Source organism: Chelonia mydas, chromosome 4, assembly GCF_015237465.2.
Source record: "Chelonia mydas isolate rCheMyd1 chromosome 4, rCheMyd1.pri.v2, whole genome shotgun sequence".
NCBI classification, from domain to species: domain Eukaryota; kingdom Metazoa; phylum Chordata; order Testudines; family Cheloniidae; genus Chelonia; species Chelonia mydas.
Genome location: NC_057852.1, coordinates 7,370,017 through 7,394,688, shown reverse-complemented (window position 1 = coordinate 7,394,688; position 24,672 = coordinate 7,370,017). Strand labels below are relative to the sequence as shown.

Here is a 24,672-nt window from a genome sequence, read left to right as displayed (position 1 = left end):
AGGATGTAAAGCAGCAGAGGCCAAAGAGAATAACAGTGTCAAAGAAACATGGTGTGGTGGGAGCAGGAGGAAGAGGAAGAGAAGAGAGGGAAGTGATAGTGATAATACCCAACCCTTTTTACCAGTAAGTTACAGCAGGTCTCTGGCCTGTGTTACACAGAAGGTCAGACTAGATGATCACAGTGGTCCCTTCTGGCCTTAAAACTTATGATTCTAGGAATCATCTCAAAGCCAAAGATGCTGACAGAACAAGGAGTAATGGTCTCAAGTTGCAGTGGGGGAGATTTAGGTTGGACATTTAGGAAAAACTTTTTCACTAGGAGGGTGGTGAAACACTGGAATGGGTTACCTAGGGATGTTGTGGAATCTCCTTCCTTAGAAGTTTTTAAGGTCAGGCTTGACAAAGCCCTGGCTGGGATGATTTAACTGGGGATCGGTCCTGTTTTGAGCAGGGGGTTGGACTAGATGACCTCCTGAGGTCCCTTCTAACCCTGATATTCTATGATTCTATGCTGCTAGCTTATATTGTGTGGCTGCTGAAGAGGACCACTTCTGGTATGGACCCAGCAAATGTTACTGTAATTGGCCTATGTTCTGTTCCACAACTAAATTTCCTGCAGTGATGAAAGGATTTTATATTTTGTACCAGTTTTGTTTTATAATGTGATTAAAATAAAAGAAAATTAAAATTACAAGATGTTTTAAAGGCAGAGCAAGTTTATCGTGTGAGATTACACCCAGGTGGCCTATAGCAGAGGAGGTAAACTTGCACCCCATTTTGTACTTTGAGCCTTGCATTAACAGTGTTTCAAATGATTACAACTACTATGGTCTTGGGAATGTGTTGCTGGGTAGTGAACTTAAAAAAAAGAAAGCACAGAAGGACAGGAATATGATGCAAATGAAATGTATGCTAATATAGAAAAGAAAAACATAAGCAGTGCAATGTAGGCCTGGCTTGACATGAATAACTGGAGATGGGTGAGGCCTCGTTTCTTGGGAGGCAGGATGAGAGAGGTCAATGGATCAGCAGGCTGGGAACAGAATGTCTGCACTAGTTAAGAGAAGGGGGGACCCCCAGTGAACCATTGCCAATGGACAAGATAACAGTGGATAAGATAAGCCTGGAATGTAAGATTAGATAAAAGTAAGTCGTACATGGACAGTGCATGGGGTGAGCATGCTGCACAGGGATTGGTTCCTACTGAGTGTCCAAGCCAACCCCAAAGCATGTGACGCAGTGTATAGTAAATACAATGTGATGTGTAAATGTATAAAAAGGAAGAGGCTTGCTGTGTAACTTTGGATGTGTGGTATACCCTGTATCCGCCCCCCTACGCTTCAGTCTGATCAACTCACCATAACTTAGCTCTCTGCCAAATAAAGGAACTTGAGTCATGAGACTGGAGCCAAACCGAGTTCTTGGGCAACAGAGTGGAAGAGGTCTTGGGGGAACCCCAACAATGGTGACTGAGGGCAGAACCACAGCCTCTTCTTCAGCAGCGAAGAGCCTCACTCCCCATCTGCCTAGCTTCCTACAGTGAGCACATCACCTGGGTTTCTGAGCCCCCTCCCCATAACGGAATGATACAGAGGAGCCTCACAGACCCCTTTGGACCCCTGCCCTGGACAGCACAACACGAGGTGCAATCATCCCCACTGAATCCCACCAGCGTTAATCACCTATGCAATCAGAGTTACCGGGCAGTTCTATGAGAAGTGCCACACAAGTAAATAATGTACCATGGATCTTTGTGCAAGTATTACTTGAAAATCTTTTTACTGGGGCTCAGTGGAGGCCATGCCAGGGAGGCACGATTATAGCAGCGTATTGGGTGTGCGCCACTTCCTGCTATTGCCAGTCTCTCAGCTGATCTGACTCTCGTCAGCATGTGGATGTGTCATTCTGGACCTAGCCTAGGGGATGAGTTATGCCCTCCTGAAAGCAAATTGCAGAGGACTATTATAGGCCCAGGGCTGTTGCATCAGTGGCTAAGCCCATGACAGCACCATCTTTGGCTGCTGCTGACCTAGTCACTCTTGATCTTCTGCAGCAAGCTATGGCGATGATTTAAGTGCAGCTATTGTATATAAGTTCTGAATCACCACAGCTGACATCAGAGAAAGCAGAGAGAGGCTGGGTGTTTCAGTTGCCCAACCTGAGACATCATCTGCCTTGCTGGAGTCCTCTGTTAAAACAGGGCACATGGTTGACAAAAAGATTTTGAGAGATCTTAAAGGTTACAACCACTGTTTGGGGGCAGTGGAGAAACAACTGAAGATCGAGACTATAAAGACAGTCTGGACTAAAGACAGACTCCGATGGGGAAGTGACAGAGACTGAACCAGGGGTTTAAAGCCATATGACAGGTTTCAGAGTAGCAGTCGTGTTAGTCTGTATCCGCAAAAAGAAAAGGAGGACTTGTGGCACCTTAGAAACTAACAAGTTTATTTGAGCATAAGCTTTCGTGAGCTACAGCTCACTTCATCGGATGCATGTAGTGGAAAATACAGTGGGGAGATTTTATATACACAGAGAACATGAAACAATGGGTGTTACCATACAGACTGTAACAAGAGTGATCAGGGAAGGTGAGCTATTACCAGCAGGAGAGCGAGGGAGGGGGAGGCCAGGTGAAACCTTTTGCAGTGATAATCAAGGTGGGCCATTTCCAGCAGTTGACAAGAACGTGTGAGGAACAGTGGCGGGGCGGAGGAATAAACAAGGGGAAATAGGTTTACTTTGTGTAATGACGCATCCACTCCCAGTCTTTATTCAAGCCTAAGTTTGTACATTGGCCAAACTGGACAGTCTCTACATAAAAGAATAAATGGACACAAATCAGACGTCAAGAATTATAACATTCAAGAACCAGTCAGAGAACACTTCAATCTCTTTGGTCACTCGATTACAGACCTAAAAGTGGCAATTCTTCAACAAAAAAACTTCAAAAACAGACTCCAACGAGAGACTGCTGAATTGGAATTAATTTGCAAACTGGATACAATTAACTTAGGCTTGAATAAAGACTGGGAGTGGATGTGTCATTAGACAAAGTAAACCTATTTCCCCATGTTATTCCCCCCACCACCGTTCCTCACACGTTCTTGTCAACTGCTGGAAATAGCACACCTTGAATATCACTACAAAAGGTTTCACACACACACACACACACACCCCACTCTCCTGCTGGTAATAGCTCACCTTACCCGATCGCTCTTGTTACAGTCGGTATGGTAACACCCATTGTTTCATGTTCTCTGTGTATATAAATCTCCCCACTGTATTTTCCACTACATGCATCCAATGAAGTGAGCTGTAGCTCACGAAAGCTTAAGCTCAAATAAATTTGTTAGTCTCTAAGGTGCCACAAGTACTCCTTTTCTTAAAGCCTTATGGGATTTTTGATAATCAGCCCACCTGTTTTGGAAGCAGTCCACTTTCTTCCATGAGAAAGATCAGCTTTGGTGAGAGATGCAGAACAGGTCACTGACCATCATGTCCTACCTGTGGGGAATGGACCTGCGTTCTCCAAGCAGGAAAAACGAAGAAATTGCTTACATATATAGTCAGACTCAATCAGTTGTTTGTGATCTTTACTGCTGCACTTCATAAGCATGCACTCACATTCACAGTGAAAGACAGCAGAAGCCTTACGTTTCGAGGGTGAAATCCTGGCCCCATTGATATGAATGGCAAAATTCTCATGGACTTCAATGGGGCAGCACTGCACATAGAGTATGCTTGAATTTAGGCTGCAAAGTTCAGGGGTAACTTTTGGGGGCAAGGATATATTTCAGGGCCCATGCACATGCTGAGACTTCCTCAATCTTCAAAAACTGGGGGCAATGGATGGGTAAGGCAAAAGAAGCCTTTCCAGGTCAGATTCTGATATACTTACTCACACCAAGTAGCCCTGATGGGACTACTCACAAGTAAAATACTAATCTGCTGGGGTAAAGGTATCCAAACTTGCCCTATGACTTTACTGAGCTCCCATAGATACTGACGACAATAGGGCACCTCATGGGCCCAGCAGTCCACCCGTGCTGCATTAGTTGCAGGATCAGAGCCTTAGAGTATGAGCTTTTGGGGGCAGGGACTGATTTGCCCCCATGTTTTTGAAGCATTGAAAACACTGTTTAGCACCAACAAATAAGAACAATCTGATAGGGGAAGAAGAAAGTCCCGATGTGATAGTAATCAACGAGCTGAGTCAGTGTAGAGACACAGCAACCGCCTGCCATTTGTGTCTTTCTGCTGAACCATCCCTTTGAATATCTAGCACGCCACTCTGTGCTAATGGAGTGCACTGGCTGATGCAATTTAGGAACAGGTCCTACCCACATGGTCACATGTTAGTGTACTCAACCTTGCACTTGCGTGTTGCATTTTAAACATGGTGCACTCAGAGAAACACACGTCTGCATGTGAAATTACACACGTTGTATAGTTATGTGACAGGAATTCCCATACTGTATTAGATCTGAGGTCCTGGTGCCATGCCTTGTCTCAAGCACTCATCAGTACAAATTACTTCTGAGGAAGCTGCAAATTATACTGCAGTAGGTAGTTATGGAATAAGCTGCCTATAAGGAAATTCATCTCCATATATTTCTTAACTACTCAAAAAGAAAACGAGTACTTGTGACACATCCACTCCCAGTCTTTATTCAAGCCTAAGTTAATTGTATCCAGTTTGCAAATTAATTCCAATTCAGCAGTCTCTCGTTGGAGTCTGTTTTTGAACTCTTTTTGTTGAAGAATTGCCACTTTTAGGTCTGTAATCGAGTGACCAAAGAGTCTGAAGTGTTCTCCGACTGGTTCTTGAATATTATAATTCTTGACGTCTGATTTGTGTCCATTTATTCTTTTACGTACAGACTGTCCAGTTTGGCCAATGTACAAACTTAGGCTTGAATAAAGACTGGGAGTGGATGTGTCATTACACAAAGTAAACCTATTTCCCCATGTTATTCCCCCGCCCCGCCACTGTTCCCCACAAGTACTCCTTTTCTTTTTGCGAATACAGACTAACACGGCTGTTACTTTGTTAATTACTCAAATGTATTTAAAGGGATTCCTAAACAATTTTCTAGGTGGCAATTAGTTTCTTAGTTTCTTCTTTCGTCTATAGATCATCGCCGCTCGCTCCCTGATCAAATGTTACTCTCCACCCCAAAATGTAGCACCCTACTTTTAAAGTAAATATTCCTATGCATTCCCCTGGCTCAGCAAGAGATTTCTCCATATCCATCTTTGGTTTCAACTTACAGATCTTACTACGATGCAGCCAAATACAGTTGACTTGGTATCTTAGAGCTCTCATATCTGAACACATACAGACTGATCCCAAACAAGCACAGAAAAAACTCAGAACTCTGCAAACCATCTGAGTACATCTTTTAGGGGCAAATCTGCTTTCCCAAGCCAAGGCCAAAAACGTACTGTACTTTGCAGGAGTTGATGAGATGGGAGGAGAATTCTGCAAATCAAGCTGTGAAATGGAGTCACTCCATATCATTGGTGCAGCCTCACCACCCTTGAGTAGCTGCAGATCCATCAGATCCCCCTGTTCCTTTACCACCTCTGCTCGCACCAGAGTGCAGAAAGAGTCCCCACCAAAACTGGCTATGCAGTGGAATCAGGGAGGGAGGTAGCGTTGTGCGAGGATTAAGAGTGACAGTTCTCCAGCACAAATGCATATTGTACTGTGTGGGAGAACTACATGGCCCTGGGATAACACAGTAATCTCAAATCTACACAAGAAATGGAGAGCATGAGCCAAATCTATGGTTGGTGTAACTCTATTTAAGTCAATGGAATTAATTTGCCCCAGTGAGTGCCACTGGATGGCACACCGTAACTCTCTTCATGGAGGCTCTTCTGCATAAACAAATAAAATACATTCATACCTATGGCTATCTGACCATACACATAGACACAGATTGTGTCACGGACTCACCCTTTGAAGGCGGTCTCTCCGGGTCTGAATCAAGATGAATTGGTGGAGCAATGTAGGAAACCTGCCCATGGTGTGCCTGCCCTGTGGACAAATCAAGGGTTTCAGTGTCTACTGTTTCACATTCAGATCTGTAAAGATTTTAGTTCAACACGCACATCACACCACACGCTTACAACATGACCAAAAGCAGGCTCAAACACATTCTACTTTATCAGGTATTTTTCTCGCACATAGAAATCAATGATGAAGATTAACCTTATGGAGGACATTTGACCTCTTAGTACGTATATCAAAAACAATTTGCTTCCTCCAAACAGATATTATTGTATGTTTAAATTTAGCCATATCTCCCATTGCCACTCATAGTGAAGGCTCCACATGCTTGATCATCACCACGTTTCTCCTGGGATCCAATATGACCCGTTATAGAGAAGGCTAGTTGCAGTTTCATAGTGAATTTTGCATTGCATTCACTTATGGGGCCTCATATCCTGTTTCGTTTGCAGATTCTGTATTTCAAACTTGAGGGGGGGAAAGAACATTCATTCTGTTAACCTGACTCGAAATGGAAAATGAGCAGTTCCAGGTTATAGCAATCTTTGCACTTCATGCCTACCAGAGCTGTTACTGAAAGTATGGTGTAAATCACCACAAATAGTTGTTTGACATTTGGTCTGCAGTAGATGTAAAGTTTGGTGTGCAGAATTACAGTCACTTTCACATGAATGAAAGCTGTTTAATCGTCAGTCTTACAATGCAGTTCTTTAGTTGTTAAAGACTTCATTCTTCTCCAAAGGATCACTAGGTAACTGCTTATATTGAGAAACTTTTATTTATAATAAAAACATGCTATAATTCATCTATTTACTATAACAATTTTCTGGGTTGTTAATCTCTTTTTCTAAACAAGGAAAGTTAATGATACATAGATTATGATAACAGCTAGAATAACCTTCCTGTTTCAAGTAATATTCATGCTGTAATAAAAACAGTTGATTCCTCTTATGAGGCACATTCCAAATAATTAATATGGCTCCCTGTTGACAGTTGCTGTTGTTGCTCCAAGCAGTTTTCAAGCTAGCCTCATAGACAGTGGAGAATTGGTACAGTCTTCAGGGTTCTTCATAATGGCATCCAAGAATACGGAGAGTGCACCATGCTGGTGTAAGCAATATACTGAAAACATCTCGTCGGGGGTGTAAAACATTAAATGGAAAAAAGGAGTGCCTGCATGAATGGGATATATTTACGGCTATGCACTGAGACTGACTCAGATAATTTGCGTTATTAGCCACTGCAATAATTGTATATTATTCAGCTTTAAAATCTGTTGGCAAGTCATAAACTCTACATTTGCTTTTAAGTGCTTTATCATGGGAAATGTGCTTCATGCAAATGTATGTTTGATAACACATTAAGAGGCCTTTCACTTCTCATTTGCATGTTCATATCCCATTCAATGTCAACAGTGAACAGAAGTCACCATCTGATAACTGTTCAGTCATGCAATAGACATTAATTCATCGGTCTCCCTCTAGTTTGGTGTAGATCCATTGCAGGATCAAAGCCTTAATGACTTAGAGGTATGGCTCTCACTTATGGTGCCAGAGGTCATGGACCCAAACCGCAGGGAAGCACCGGAAAAGGAAGTAAAAATTATAAGAACTTTTAAAAGATCCACTGGCTAGAATCTGAGACAAATTCAGAGTGGTAAAAAGGCCCAATTTTTTAACGGTGAGGGTAATTACTGGATCAATTTATCAAGAATTGTGGTTTTTCCATCACTAGCAATTTTTAAATCAAGAGTGGATATTTTTCTACAAGACACGCTCTAGTTGAGACAGGAATTATTTCAGGGAAGTCATTTGGCTTGTGTTATGTACAACAGGCTCGACGATCACAATGTTTCCTTCTGGCCCTATCGAAGTAAATGGGAGTTTGGGAATTGATTTCATTATAACCAGGATTTCACCCTATGATCCTATGCTAGATTTGAAGGGTAATATACTGGCCCAGTTGAAGTCAGGGGGAAAACTTCCATCACTTTAAACCGAGCCAGGATTCCACTCTGAATTTTAATATCTTGTAATCTATTTTATTCCCTTCATCTTCCATATACCAGTCCAGATCCTCTTCTGATGTGAATTGATGTTGCTTCATGGAGCTAAACAGAGTCATGCTGATTTATACCAGTGGAAGATCTGACCCAATCTTTTTTGTAAATGAGTAAAACAGTCCTCTCTCTCTCTCTCTGTGTACATATGGTTAAAAGTTAATTCATCAGCTGTTCTAAACTGTTTTCTCCTTTCAGATCTATGAGGTCTCTGTCAGAAAAAGCTGTCATTTTGTACTCCTGATGTCTTCAATCATGCCATCGTTTTCTTAGTTCAGTCCTCATACAGTGTGGCCAACTTTTGCAATTTTATTGCAAGTACTGTAACCCTGGCAGTATTTGGTGTTTACTTCAAGCAAGTCTCTACTACCTTCATGTGGCACACCCCCGCCCCCATCAGTAGCAAAAAGCAAAACAAAAGTAGATAAAATATGCAATTGGAGCTCAAGTTCTCAGGGTCAAAAGAGAAAGACAAATACAGCTGAAAAGAATCATCCTCCAATGTGCTCCCTTTTATGGCCAGCATCAGAAATCCTAGCACTGGGGTCGGCTCTCAAGCTGCTGCCCTCAATAGCATTGGCATCTCAATGGCCAAGAGGGGTATCCTTCTCTAGTTGATTGTAGAACATGAAGCACATGTCATCTTGCTTCAGGAAACACACTCTAATGCTGCCACCTAACTATCAATTCCTGACTTTGCTGCTGTGTCTCCCCTCCAGCACAGGATGGCACCCTACATTATGGAGTCATTCCATCACTCTAGTCTCACCATCAGGTCCAAATCATGACATTGAACGGAAGTCTATAAAAGTGATGGACCCAACTCTTTTTATCAACATCTACAATCCTCCACCTGCCATCTGGCCCACTCCTGTCATCACTTTCTCAGGACCTTCAGTCTACTGTGGCAATTTTAATTCACACCATTCCTACTGGAGATTCCTTGATGATGTGTGGCTGGCATAAGGCTAGAGGAGTGGGCATTGATAGTCGACTATGATCCTAAGCAACCACCCACTTTCCATAGCAAAAGTTGAATGGACTCAGATTTTTCTCTGATGTTGCCTTTTCTACCACTGGACAACATTGTCAGGTTGTCATGAATGTAAAATGCTGGATAAGTTTCCCCAAACCCAGCATCAGCCATCCCTGATCACAACGGACCCAAATCCTGAGGAAGTACTGGAAGAGGAAGTAAAAATTATAAAAGCATTAAAAAGATCCAATAGCTGGAATCTGATGCTAAACAAATTCATCCTGATGCAAATTTCAACTACAGATAGCCTCCAGAAATGTTGGTGGAATTTCTGAAATCAAGGTGGGATCTGATCCAGTCTCATTTGGAGTCTCTTGTGGGTAAAGACTCAAAATCAGATATTCAGAACACCGTCAGTGCCATCTGCCAAGCTTTTTGTGACAAAGTTGTGGACACGTCAAAGAAATCTATTTCTTGAGGACTTCATCAACAATAAATTCATGGATGGTCATGTGATGCAACCAGACTATATGAGGAATTTAAATATACCAAGAATGAATAGGAGGTTTTTGATAAAAATAGAGACCTTTTTCACCTTCTACATCAAACCAGACAAGAGAGATGGGGGCTGGGGGAGGGTGTATTTCCAAATTGAACTTCACATATTTCAGACACCAAAGCCTGGCAAACTATTAAGAGAATGGATGGAGATTCCAGTCTAGGCAAGAGGGAACATGCAGTCACGGCAAATGCCATTGCATCCCATCTGATGGCCCGTGGCAGAGTCCTAGTTGAGACAGTTTTCATCCATGCAGTTAAAATGGTGGCTGTTGAGAATGTGGACATAAACCGGATAGCTCCTTTTACTGATCAAGATCCTGATCTGGCTATACATCAGCTGCAGCCTAACAATGCTCCTGGTCTAGAAAACATGCACAAGATTGTCTCTCACTTTGAGCCAATCACCAAAAGCTGGTTTCTTCGGTTTCTGAATCATGGCACCCAGGAATGCAGCATGGCAAAAGCCATGGAAACTATTGACAGCTCCAAACAGTGTTACCTATAAACCTATAGATAGCCAAATCCTGACTTGGATTAATGAGGGAGTCAATCCCCAGCTGCCTTAAGATCAGACTGGATTCAGGAGGGGACGGTGCACCCAAGATCAGGTACTTTGTCTGACTCAAGAGATAGAAAACACATCTGAGACAGGGAAGAAAGTTGGTGCTGTCCTCATCGCTCTGACAACAGCCTACAACACCATGTGGCATGTTGGGCGGAGTGCCAAGTTGATGCAAGTTATTCTTGTAGGCTGATGGTACGGTTCATCCACGAAATGATTCGCGATTGAAACGTCATCCTGTGAGTCATGGAAAAATTCAGTCACCTTTTATGACTCCACAATGGGCTTCCATAAGTGTCAGTTCTCGCCCCCTTTTGTTCAATTTATACACATACAACCTTCTAAAAATGCAGGTCAAAGAGTATTGCTATGCTGACATCAGTACTGCTGACACTGGAAACATCTTCCATAGGATTGAAGAGAACCTCAGCCATGACACGGCTACTTTGACCACTTCCAGCAATGGAGACTAATTCTCAGTGTGACAACTACTTTCTACCTAATCAATTGTCTTGCCAATTAAACCATCTTGATCCATGTCCAAAGATAGCTACTGCTATTCCATCCAGGTGGCACATACTTGGGAGTAAAACTTAACGATAGCTTGGCTTACCAGCCTCACCTGGAACACCTGAAAATTAAGATCTCTTGCTGGGAAAATTATAGGAACCTTGATAGGAAAATGATTGGCAAACTCCTGGGGAGCAGTCCTCCTGCCATCTGTGTTGGCCCAGGTGTTTACTTCAGCTGAACACTGCTCTGTCGTCGGGAAGCACAGCCGCCACACTGAGCTTGTGATCACAGAGCTGAATTTGGCCACTCATATTATTAGTGGCTGCTTGAATTATACACTAACCTCCAGATAGTGTGTTCTACCACTCTCAGCTCCACCAGACCTCTGACAAGATGCCATTATTGTAGTCTGCCTGGCTGTGACAAGGTGAGACCAACCTACCACATTTCTGGTTGGCAGATGCCCCATTCTCAGACAGGAAACAACATGCAGAGCCAACTCAAAGGTCTGCTCACGTTCAGGGGTGGAATCCCACTCCTGCAGACCGGGGACTAGCCTGCCTTAGCCCCAAAGCACCACCGACAGGACTTTTAATGGCCTGGTTGGCGGTGCTGAACAGAGCCACCAGGGTCCCTTTTTGACTGGATGTTCTGGTTGAAAACTGGACACCTGGTCACCCTAACCCCCTCCCGCACCCAAACACCCTCCCAGAGCCTGCAACCCCTTCTGCACCCCAACCCCCTGCCCCTGCCCCAGCCCTGAGCCCCCTCCCACACCCAAACGCTCCCCCGGAGCCCACATCCCTCACCCCTTCCCTCACTCCAACCCCTGCCCCAGGCTCAGCCCGGAGCCCCCGGAGGGAGTGGGGATGGAGTGAGTGGGGGGTGGGGCCTCAAAGAAGGGATGGGGCATGGGTGGGGCCTCGGGAAAGGGGGAGGGGAAGGGTGTTTGGGTTTGTGTGATTAGACATTGGCAGCCCTAGTGGGAACCATGGCTGTGTAAGGCAAACACTGCTTGAGAAGTAAGGCAGACATTTTCCAAAGTATTTTGAGAATTCAAAAAATAGACGAACCTCTTTAAACAAATGACCCAATTTCTCATTAAAAAAACAAAAAAAAACAAAAAGTAAAGTCTCTGCTACTGATGGAATACCAGAGGTCAAGATGTCTCTTTTGCTGATGAAAAGTTGGACATGCCTAGAATTATAACAGCTTGCATTGCCCTCTTCAAATCCCATTCTGTCTATAACCATCTGGTGTTTCTGAAGCTGGTTCTCAGGTAAAAATGTAAGCAGCAATCAAATGTAATCATCAGAGGAAACGAATGATAAAGTTGCCAATTTTGTATCTAATCTCTTCATTCGGGTTTCTTTTTCCCTCTCCCTCCCCCTTCATCTCATTTGTCATTGTTCTCCTCCGCCACATTAGCAATGTCTGAGGGAGCATCAAAGCAGCTGCATGCTTCACTTACTCAGGAAATGAAGTCAGTGATTGCGGATCAAAGGTCACTGATGGGCTTCTCCCCACTGACAGCAACAGGAACACGGGGAGAGATTAAAATGAAGGAGGCATACCACCCAACCTTCTTTTGTTTAAGGGTAGCGGTAAAAGTGATGGTCATTGATAGAAGCTGGGAGAATGTAACTCATTAAGCCTAATTGGACTTTATGATGTCAATGAATACTGAGAGTGAATGAGAGGAAGGCTTGAGAGCCAGGATGAATTACAGGCGGGCAGGTGCACAAATGGAGCGTGTGCGTGTGCACGCGTGCTACAGAATACAGGATGTGCCGTTTGTTTTCAGGTCTGACACGTGAAAAATAAACTCAGTGGCTGTGCAGTGAATTTTAGAGACAACACTGTACAAAAACATCAGACGGGCCGAAAGACATCCATTTTGTCAAGTGCCACAACAGGCCACCTCCAGACTCTGCTCCGTTGGCTGGTTCATAAAGTACAAAACAGTATTGACAATTTCAGGGACCAGCAGAAACTGCAGATACAACAAACATTAATTTATCTAATCTATCTAGTTAAACACAATCTACCTAAAAAAATAATACGAACGGTGTGACGATGCTTATCTCCCACTGTTAGTGTAGCCAACTCCCATGATTCTATCACAGGGCTTGAAATATTTGGCATCCTTTTGGAAAGCCTTGGCTTCTGGAGTCATGTGATTATGAGGGAAACTCAGGAATTTAAAAAAAAAAAGATTTTAGCCTGCATGGTTGGAGAGACAAGCTGGAAAACAAAGTCTTAAGGATGAAACAACAAAAACAAAACAAAACAGGAGGCAAATAAAGAAAAAAATTTTTTTTCGAAAAGCTCATGATTCTTAAAGCCAACCTCTTGGTTTTAGAGGGCCTGGCTCATGATTTTTGAATGCTTGGGGTTGACATTATGGTTAGTGTAGCTGAAAGAGAGTGGAGCAAAAAAAATAAAAATATACAGTTCTCTATTTTTGTCCCCTTCGTTCACTCTGGGCACGTGGCATCATTCCATGTACTAGCAGTTTCACTGTTATCCCTGAATGGGCAACTTCTCCCCATCTTGTGTGTGTGACTCTTTCAGAGAGCAACATAAAAAATGTGATTGAAAAAACACACAAAGGGCAGGGAATTTAGGAGCAGGTGTAGTTATTAGAGACTACTTTTAACTGTTAAACAAAGAAAACAAAAATTAAATTTCAAGTTGATAGTGTCCCTTTAAATATTTCAAATGGTGGGAATTCCTTTTGGAGACTGCTTCCCAATCTATCAGTTGTCAGTCAGGAAGACTGTCTGCTCTGTCACTCTTCTCTGAACTCCCTCTAGTTTCTAGAGAAGAGATGGCCAGAACTAAGCTATTTCAGGTGTGTTTTCCTTATGAAATTTTCATCTATCTAGCTAAGGTATTTATCTATCCCTCATTACTGTAGTATCTAAGCACCACCAGTCATTAATGGATTCTATCCTCACAACACCCATGGCAGGTAGGGAAGCATTATTTCCAATTTCAGATAACACAGCAGATTAATTAATGTGGGCAAGGTCACACAGGAAGCTTGTGGTAGAACCACAAACTGAACACGGGCTTTCAGCCCAAGTCCAGTGTTCCATCCACTGGACTGGAGAAATTTTATTTCTTATTCTGCTACATGTTGCCTCTATGTATTACGTGAGCATTGCACCTCACTTTGTTGACACTATATCAGATAGCAAACGCTAGTTCAGTTGTATCTAGGTCTATTTTTGGCATCATATTTCACCTTCCCACTGGTCACCTATGGTATTTGTCTCACTTTCTGAGGTATGCTAGCTTGCATTTCTGAAAGTGGAATTTTATTTAATTTAATGCTCATATTCCTAACCACTCTTTTGTATTACTTCACTCCCCACTGACGTTTCTAACACCTCCCAATTTAGCATCATTTGTGAATTTAATTTAGACTGTTTGCCACCTCTCCCAGATCATTAATAAGAAGTTAAATAGCACTGAATCTAACACTGGTCCCTGCGGCTTTGTTTTCAGCCCATGTGACTAGTTTTCAATCCATGTGACATGCTCCAGGACAAGCCAATTTGAATCAATTGTGAGAAAGATTTCCTGAGACACTATATTAAATGCCAGGTTTCAGAGTAGCAGCCGTGTTAGTCTGTATCCGCAAAAAGAAAAGGAGTACTTGTGGCACTTTAGAGACTAACCAATTTATTGTTCGTTGCATGCGATGAAGTGAGCTGTAGCTCATGAAAGCTTATGCTCAAATAAATTTGTTAGTCTCTAAGGTGCCACAAGTCCTCCTTTTCTTTTATATTAAATGCTTTACTAAAATCTACTATTGCACTATATTTACCGTGTCTGCTTCATCTTCTAATTTAATCCTTCCACTTCTAAAAGCAATCCAGTTTGTCTGGCATAGTTTGTTCTTTATAAACAAATGTTGGTCTTTGGTCATGGTTTTGTAATTCTTTAGATATTAACCAATTTTGATGTTAATATTTGATCTGTTATTTAACCAGCGATTTAATTTTGCTTTGCGGGATGGTAATTGCCAGGATCATTAGTTTTTCTCTGAAAGTTAGCACCATGTTTCTTTTTTTTTTTTACCAGTGATCTGGAAATCACCCAGTTCTTCATGACTTTTCAAGAAAAGGATTATTATCAATGGGCTGTAAATTTGTTAACAAATATGCCTAATGCACCATAGGATAAATTTCATCCAGGTCTGTTCATCTGTCTAGGTTCAGATTCTTCCAAGTACTCCGTGACTGGCTTTTCATCAATGACTATTTTTAAAACACTTCTTTCACTTCCCTATTGGCCAAACCTATTTTCTTTCGCTTTCTTTTTACAGATACACTTTATAAAGCAGTTAATTAAGTCATGTTTAGAGTTTGCATTGATTTTGTCCACCTCCTCATTTATTAATGTAATTGTTACCAAGTTTATCTTTTTCTTCAGAAAAACAGGCTTTCTTCCCCTTAACTCTTTTGGTTAGCATGAATTCTCAGTTTTTCTCCCCTGGAGCTTATTTTCCCCCCGTAAGTCTTTAATGACTCCTATTAGAGGAAATCCAAGAATATTATCTATCTAAAGAGGGGAGCTAATAGTACAATACTTCTGTTCTTTTGCCATTTTACTTCTTGCATTTTGTGTGGGGAATGACAGCAAGTATAAAATGTACACCAGTATGGCTGGAAAGGTACAATATTAGCAACTAAAGCCACCTTGAGGCTATAGAGTTCATGTACATTATGTAGATGATAGACACAGAGCTGAAAGGAAAAGGATACTGTTTACTGCACTCTTCCAGTATAGTCTGATGACCAGATCTCTGAGTAGTAATGTTTGCATGCATTAAGACCCCTGCCCCTCTCCAGACATCTAGTAATGCTGGACTTGTATGAATAGGGATTACAGAAAATGGTCGCCTCAAAGGAACAAGTGTACAGAAAACCCACAGACCACGTTGTCAGGCTTACAGGACAAACTGCACCTTTGATGCCTTTCAGTCTGTCTTTAGTGTACCCCTCGGGTAACGAGGCCTGGCTTCCCGCACCTCATTCTGAATGGAACCATGCGGGACAACCACGTTGGGACTGGATCTGTGGGATGCAGCTCCCCCTGTGCTAATGCAACAGGCCCATATCGGTTTGATAGGTCAGCCCTTTCGCTCAGGGGACCTGTGACCAGCGAGGGTGGCTAATGAGACTCAAAAACAGCTTCTTCGAAACAAAGCACTATTTATTCATTCACCCACAGGTACAAAACATGCAAAGCAAAGGGTAAAGCATTTCCCTTTCCCTAATCTTTATTCTTCCCTTGCAAGCTTTCATACATTTCAGCCTGACCACTCACCTCTATCACCACATTGTGAGAAGCTCACTGCCGCTGCTGCAGTTTCTATCTGTTTCTTCCTCACAGTGCTCATTGGCAGTCCCTGGGCTGCCTCGGGCCACTCACTCAACCTCTCACCCCCTTTACTAGGCCTGGGTTCCTCTACAGTTTAGTATGTGCCTGGAGTCAGGCAGAAGGTATTCCCCAATAAACAGTTTCCCCAAGGACTCTTATCTGTGTTGTCATTTTATCTTTCCTGCTTGGATCCCTTAGCAACCCCTTTTCATCTAACTCCTTCGAAGGTAACCCATCATAAACCAACGCACAGAGTCATCCACCTTATTCACAAGAAATATTACAGGTCTGTTCTAGTTCATCTCACAGGGGTATACCAAAACTTCCCAGGCTAAGACAGGCATAGGAAGCTAACATTTCTTATCTATGGCTATTACGCGTATGGCAGAGAGGAACAAAGCTGCAATACTGCACTGAATATGTTGGCTTAGCTATATATTACATTTAGTGCTGTCATACGCTGAGTATAAATGATCACATTTGAAGCACAAGGTGTCTTTATTCATAGAAGTCATGTAGATTCCTTGGTTATGGGATCCAGGATGGTAGAGGCTCCTTGTTTCTTTAGGAAGCCAGTCTGATGATCTAGGGAACAGAACTAAGATTGGCTTCAAGCCATGGCCTCCCAAGCAGATACAGAGTTACTATGATATTGGTCACTATCAGAGCAAGTGGCTGGCTTGGAACATTGCTGGGTGCTAAGGAGGAGCTGGGTCAGAGAAAGAAAGCACAATCATGGAAGGAGGAAGAGACGTGAGCGAGGGAGATAATTAGTTAAGCCTTCACAATGCACGCTTCTTATTTTTGAAAACTAAATGGAAATATATAACCAGTATCTGGCAGTGGCTGTGTAAACAGACAGCACAATAAAATGAGCTAATTTGCTCTCAGAATGCATCATTCCTATTTTGAATTTCCATTCCACCTTTAGGCCTTGGCCGTGCCATCGGATTTGCATGGGTGGACCTTGGCACTCACGCAGAACACCACTGTCTTCCAGGGAGCCCTATGAGGGTGCAGTGGGTCCGACTGTGCAGATCAGATGGCAGGACTGGAGCCTATGTCACCTAAATAAGAGAGGCCCCATTTTCAAAACTCCTGAGACAAAAATCAGTCTCCACTGACTTTAGTGGGAAGAACTGCAGATATATACGTGTGTGTGTGTGTGTGTTTAATTATAATAAGAACTTAATATGTAATGCCTCCTATGAGAAAACCCTTCCCCCCATTATTTTAGCAATTAAATCTCAAATGAAAATTATCCTTCTAGATCTTGCGGAGCTGGAATATTTCAGCCTTGTCCTCCTGACCTGAGTCACAGCACCAAGGAATATGCTGCAGTTTGTGGAACAAAGCAGTCTCTTTACATCAGCCTTTCCCCAGACAACTGAGCCAGAGAGCTGACCTGCAGGGCTTTATGTTTTCTAAGTTCTGCTTCCAGAGCTTTCCCAGCATGCTAAAGGAAACATGACACATTAAATTATTCTTTCACTCCCAGACGTGCTTGCTATGCTAGGAAATATCACTTCCCAGTCGCTTTAGCTGGGGAAAACAAACAAAGAAAAAAGTGGTACGTGCAGAGGAGATGAAGGGAGAGTGGGATTTGGAGAGCAACAGAAACAATCTGAACCCAGAAGGAGATGAGAACTCGTGAATGAGAACGGCACAGAGCAAGGTCAGCAGTGTGAAAGATAATTTAAGTTCATCTTGCTCTGAGATCTTGCAGCCGGCGGGGCCATGGATGGACAGGTCTAGTGATGGAAGTGAGAGTCTGGCCTGCCGGTTACAATTGGGTCTAGGGTGGGCAGAGTCCAGGAAACAAGCTGAGAGTCCATACCAGAGGGGCAGAAGACAAATGGCAGAGCCGAGGGGGGAGGGTATCCCAGAGTTGTAAGCCTGAGGCAGAGCCGGTGATCGAAACCAGAAGTCTGATGCTAGAGGAGAGCAGGGACTACAGCAGAGTCGGAGCAGGGACTGGAAACAGGAACCTGAAGCAGGCTGGAGCAGGGACTGGACAAGGGTAGAAGCAGCTGCGGGTGTGGTAAGTGTTGAGCAGCCACCGATCTGCTGCAGAGGCCGGGCTTATAAACAGGGTTGCTAAGCCCTGACAGCCAGTCTGGGGCAGTGGCCACTCTGTCAGTTCCAAAGCAGCGAGGCTCATTGGTTGCCAAGCAGTGAAGTTAGGATGCAGGCCAGCAGCTGGTCCTAGGCCATGTGGTGCCTGACAGATGTTGTCTTGTCTAACCTCAAAAACTGAACTTAACCTGAAAATCGTGGCACCATGGCCTGCAGCCCTTTCTCAGGAGAATGGTCTTGATCTAAAAGTCCACTGGGACTCCAGTGGGCTGTGGGTCAGGCTCCATTGCGAGTTTTGCTTCAAACAGGACTGTAAGATTGGGTCAGTGCGGGCTAGAGATAGAAAAAACCCAACACTATTCAATGGCATCCGGTCCATCTCTTGCCGATGCAAGACTGTTGCCTTTGGTGCATGTAGTGTTTTGCCCAAACTAAGCTAAAATGTCCAAAATGACTGTTTATCCCTTCCTTCCATGGGGACACTATACAATAGATCTCATTGTCAGGAAGATTTCCTTAATATTCCACCTGCACTTTTCCTTTCTTAATAAGATCCTATTTCTCCTAGTTACACCTCTGTGTATCAGCCTAAATAAATAATCTCAGTCTCTGCTGCTTACCCCTCAGTAATATTTCCATGCAGTTACAGATGCCCCCTTAACTGTGGCTTATCTCAGCTACACCGTAATCTGACTTTAAAAAACCCACTCTTCCGAGGTCCCCTAACCATTTCTGTTGCTCTTCTTTGAACTGCCTCTATTGATTTAACACTGCAGTCCAGAATTGCATTCATTATTGTTGGTGTAGTCTCACACTACTCATTGGGCCAGATTCTGATATACCTACCCATTTTGAATAGTAACTTACTCCATGAACAGTCCTATTGCCTTTAACTGCTGAGGAAGGGTGGTAGTAATGAGGCATAGAGAAGGGGAACAGTATCACCTCTCTGCTCTGCAATGTTATTCAACCCAAGCCAGTTAGTCTATTGTGCTGCCATATAGCAGTGCACATTCATGACTACTGTTAGGTTGTGACAGTCTGGATCCCTATGTTCACCCCTTTTACAAGACCATGATACATTTTGTACAAAGTATGCCATGTGAGGTATCATTTGAAAACTCATAATCTGCTGGTCATTATTGTCCTGGTAAAATATGTGTGGCAACATTGTACATAAAATTATAACATTCTATTATATGACTTTACTGAGACCTGTTCCCAGTTTAGAAAAACAGGCACAAACCAGTTCCTCAGATACAAAAGGCAACTGACTCGTCAGCCAGCTGTCAACAAAATCAAATGGATTATCACCTGGTTAAGCGGTCATTCTTTGGCAGGAAAAAGGGTGTGAGAGAGAAATTTACATTTTGGCAAAGGAAGTTCCCATACCAACAGACTTTCTGTCCCCTGAACCCCAGCTGGAGATCATTCCCAAAGAGGAGGAAAAGTATAAGAAATGGAAACAAACGCCCCCAAATATTCCTCCCTTTCTCTCGGCTCATGGCCTTAACAACACCTGGAAAAAAGCTTTGAACTGGGGGAGGGTTCCCAGCTGAAAGGCATCCAGCCAGCAAGACTGCAAAAGCATGTGCTGAGAGAGACACTTTTCTTTGATTTCACTTAGCCTGTTAAGTTAAATATTAGTTGCATTTTACCTTTTGTTTTCTTGTAACAAAATTCCAACTCTTCTGCCTCATTATCTGTAACCACTTAAAATCTTTCTTTCGGTAGTTAATAAACTCGTTTTATTGTTTTATCTAAGCCAGTGTGTTTGGATTGCAGTGTTTGGGGAACTCCATTTGAGATAACAGGATCTATGCATATGATTTTCTATTAATGAAGCAACATACTTTCTATGACAGGGATGGGCAAACTTTTTGGCCCGAGGGCCACATCTGGGAATAGAAATTGTATGGTGGGTCATGAATGCTCACGGAATTGGGGTTGGGGTGCAGGAGGGGTTGAAGGCTCTGGGGTGGGTCCAGAAATGAGTTCAGGGTGCAGGAGGGGGCTCTGGGCTGGGGCGGGAGAGTAGGGTGTGGGGGAGGGCTCCGGCTGGGGAGTTTGGGGTGTAGGAGGGTGCTCCGAGCTGAGACCGAGGGGTTCAGAGGGCAGGAGGGGGATCAAGTCTGGGGCAGGGGCATGGGAGGGGGCTCAGGAGTGCAGGCTCCAGGGGGTCGTTACCTCAATGGCTCCCAGAAGCAGCGGCATGTCCCTTCTCCAGCTCCTATGCAGAGGCGCAGCCAGGAGGCTCTGCGCACTGCACAGTCTGCAGGCACTGCCCCTTCTGCTCCCATTGGCTGCGGTTCCCAGCCAATGGGAGCTGTGGGGGCGGTGCTTGGGGCGGGGGCAGTGTGCAGAGCGGAGACCCCTGGCTGCCCCTACACGTAGGAGCTGGGGGGGGCCATGCCGTTGCTTCTGGAAGCCGCATGCAGCAGCACCCGACCCTGCTACAGCCACTATAGCTCTTAAGTGAAGACACTCCTATGCCAACGGGAGAGCTTCCTCTGTCAGCGTAGTCAATCCACCTTCTCCCAGACACGGTAGCTATGTCGATGGGAGAGGCCCTCCTGCTGACAAAGTACAGTCAACACCAGGGGTTAGGTCAGTATAACTATGTCACTATGGGGTGTGGATTTATCAAACCCCTGAGCAACCGATACAAATCTGTAATGTAGACCTGGCATTTGTTTCCATAACACTTAGCCAAATGCATTATTAAAAGCCAGTTGCAGTATATCCACCCATTTCTCTTCTGGGCACTAAAAATCCAGTCCTGTTTACACCTACCACTGGCCACAGTCCCTTTATTATTAAGGATGTCATTGTCAACACAGATGGAGCAGGTTTTGGGAGGAAAAGATCAGGATGTCAGTTTTGACCATTTTTCAGAGTAGCAGCCGTGTTAGTCTGTATTCGCAAAAAGAAAAGGAGTACTTGTGGCACCTTAGAGACTAACCAATTTATTTGAGCATAAGCTTTCGTGAGCTACAGCTTATGCTCAAATAAATTGGTTAGTCTCTAAGATGCCACAAGTACTCCTTTAGTTTTGACCATGTTAAGCTTAAATTGCAATGGCAAACCATTCAGAAGGGGTTCTCAGTGAAACAGGCTGAGATGCTGTATTGGATGGCTAGAGACAGATCACGAGTGGATAGGTGGCTCTGCGAGTCATTAGCACAGAAATGATAATGGAAGAGTCCCATAGTTTCAAACACTGAGATTTGATCCAGGAATTTGTCATTCTCACTCTCTTTCCAACGTCATGGCCTGTAGCAGATGTCCATTCTAATTTCACTTTTATTTTCCTTTCTATGTGTCTTAAGAAACAGGCTTCATTTACAAGCTGTACCTCACTGCCACTGTACATACTTGTGATGTGGAGTGCCCCTCTCCACCCCCCCTTCCTTCCCTGTCCCTCCTAGGAAGACTGAACCCATCTGCACTGGCATTCCACTTAGGATATTAATTTTGCCAGTGGACCGTAATTGCAGTCCTTCATGTAACATATCCAGCGCTTCATTCCTTTTCCCAGCCTCTTTGCATTTGTGTACTTGCACTTCTAGCATGTTAACAGTAAAAGGGCTCAACGAAGCAAAGCAGTCACACTTAACAAATCAAGACAACCAGAAGCCACATAAATTTTTTAATGTATATCCACTAAAATGCACGTAAGTGTTCACCCTGAGAAAGCTGGGCAAACATCTGTGCAGTACACTGTTTGTCTCTGGGCAGTTCACACTTTCCATTACAGTGAGCTCATCAAGATTATTGTTGAGATGATGCAATACAAATGGGACTGCCAGATAAGAAGTCAAAGGAGACTTTTTAATTATGGGTATTTCTATGAACTACTCTCATTAAGAAAATGCAAGAAGAAATGTGTAATTTCTTTTCTAATTGGGTCACAGCACCCTCACTTCTTTTAATCAATTCTTTTGATCTTCTCCACAGCCTTGAAGCCGGCAATACAGCATGCCTGACAATACTTCTAGTTAGCTGGGTGAACTTTTCTGTGGTTCAGAGTCCTGGCATAAAGAAAGAGATACTTAAGCTTAAAGGATGCAGTCGAGAGAGAGAGAGAAGATATGAACATTACATTTATGCAGTAAAGGTGTCACATGGGACCAGGGGTGGGGATGGACACTTTCTCCATGAACAAAAAAGAATGGTGATTCAAGCCACCTTATCTTTTTTAAGACACTATAAAGTTTGCTTTAGCACGAAGGACGTGGCTGCCTGTAGAGAAATTTTGACAACTCCCCTCTGAGTGCTAAAATGCTGTCTGCTGAAAAACTGCACTGTTTGAACAAACTGATCAAACTCTGACAGACATGCACAACGCATTCATATTTTCTCTCTCAATCAAAAGCCTTCTAAAAAGCCAGGATTTTAGGCTTCATGGGGGCAGGGTGGGGGGAAGAGAAGGAAATCACTTACCAGCTAAGCTCTGAGACACTGCTTATCATGGCCTTATCTATATGGACAATTTTTCAAAACATAGAGAGCAAGATTTCAAAGATCCCAGGCTATTTCCTCCTCAGTGTTCCACAAAGGGAGTGAGGATTTGAATAAAAACAGATTCTCCAACCAACAAAGAGGAATAAAGATTATATCGAGAGTATGTTTATCAAGTGGGGTGAGTCAACATTTTTGGAGGGAATGTTAAAAATTGCTAGGGGGAGCTTTTATTTCTGAATTTACTGGGGATGCCAATAACAGCGCTCATTAACTGGATCAATTACAGGAGTCTGTTGGACTCCTCTCAAAGGTTGAAAATCAATTCCTTCTCCCACCCCAGAGAAAATGAAATTAAAGCACTGGGAAGGGCAGTTCTTAATTCTTAAAGCTATAAACCCACTGTATCAATGAATAAGTATAACTGTAAAGCTAGCGTATCAATGATTATTATTAGGACAACTAGAAACTTATTGCATCAATGACAATTTTTTTATATAACTGTTTGATGTTCAGATGCTGAAAGTACCATAAAGATTTATCGCAAGATTAGGCAAGCCCATGTCATAACCATTGAGAGGGTTCTGCCGTCCTCCTTATATCATCCAATAATGTGCAGTACAAAGTTTTCCCCACTCCCAATAAGATGAGCAGGTACCAAATAGCTTGAACACGACTTTCAAAGACACCTCAGTAACGCTGAATTGCTTCAGTGCTTTTTTTCACTTGTGGTTTGCAATACACCTTTAAAACCGATCCACCATATTTTCATTCGCCAAACATTGGAGCTTTCTGCAGAGTTTTTCTAACCTGATGGTAGCCAGCATGTTTGTGGCACTTGGCAACATCACTGTCAAATCTCTGGGACTTGTCTTTTTTCCCTTCCTTATAGGCTGCAAAGCCAGCAGGGGGAGCCCACACTCTCCTTGCCAGTATGACCAACATTTCTAAGAACAAGGATCAGCATGGCTTAGTGGCGGATTTAAAAACTCAAAAGAACTTTAATACTCAGAGTGTAACAATTGGGTTTTCGGTGGAGTTGTGGGCTTTAGAAACTTCACAGGGTCCTTTCTCAGTACTTCATTCATCAAGGAATAATACAGGAGGTTTTATGATTTGTTCTTTTTTTCTTCAGTTCTGCGATCTTTCATTTCCATGTGGTATGAGACTGGCAAGAATACACTGGGCCTGATCCTGCCTTGATCACACCTGTGCAGCCATCATGAACCCAAAAGAATTACACACCTGTAACTGAGAGCAGAACATAGCCCTTTATATTAAACTTCATCCCACACAGGACTGAATCCATGAATAAGTGAAATATCTAAGATCTTTTCAGGTGACCTGAAGAAGAGCTCTGTTGCAGCTCAAAAGCTTGTCTATTCCACCAACAGATCTTGGTCCATTAAAATATCTCACCTTCCCCCACCTTGTCTCTCTTCTACCCTGGGATCAACACGGCTACATCAACAAAGCAAAGAAATGTCACGGATTGTCGAATGCCATTTCCTAATATCAGAAATTCTCAATTTGGGACCCAAATCTCTTCCAATCTGTATATTTATAAATAGAAATTCACCATATTACTGTAAACTCTTTGGGGAAGGGACTGTCTTTTTCGTAGTGTGCCTCACACAATGAGTTTATAATTTGTGCCTTCAGGTGCTACCATAATAAGAAAAGAAAAGAAGAAGAAGTTGTTGATTTCCTATGCATTGTATCACTCAAATTGCTGTTTGTAATCTGCATGAGGAAGTGCTGGTACTCCAACTGCACTATTCTTGACAGTCAATATCAGACCGAAGAGGTAGAGGCCATGTCAGCATTCCTGACCCGTATGATCCAGAAGGATGGATGCAGGCTGATGAGACCCATTATACTGTACAGCTTGCAGTGCATGTGCCTGGTTCCGAAAAAGATGACAGCAAACACCGAGAACGATGAAAGGCCATGGGGTCTACAAAGTATGCTCCAAATGAGGGCACATTTCAGCCCAATTTATAATTCTTTCAGCTCACTTTGCCTCAGGCTCCTGGTCCTTCCAAGAGAA

The 24,672-nt window shown here is 43.2% G+C and overlaps 1 protein-coding gene across 36 annotated transcripts in view; it reads right to left on the bottom strand.

Annotated features, from left to right (window-relative positions):
• Positions 1 to 24,672, bottom strand: part of ADGRL3 (adhesion G protein-coupled receptor L3) — an 806,525-nt gene that overhangs the window by 241,750 nt on the left and 540,103 nt on the right. For 35 of the 36 annotated variants that reach the window (XM_037896575.2, XM_037896573.2, XM_037896571.2 and 32 more), the window contains one exon: positions 5,967 to 6,047. The exons of the other annotated variant lie outside the window; for it this stretch is intronic. In XM_037896575.2, the coding sequence (XP_037752503.1) occupies positions 5,967 to 6,047 (81 nt within the window). The remainder of the gene's footprint in view (positions 1 to 5,966; positions 6,048 to 24,672) is intronic. 36 annotated transcript variants of the gene reach the window in all.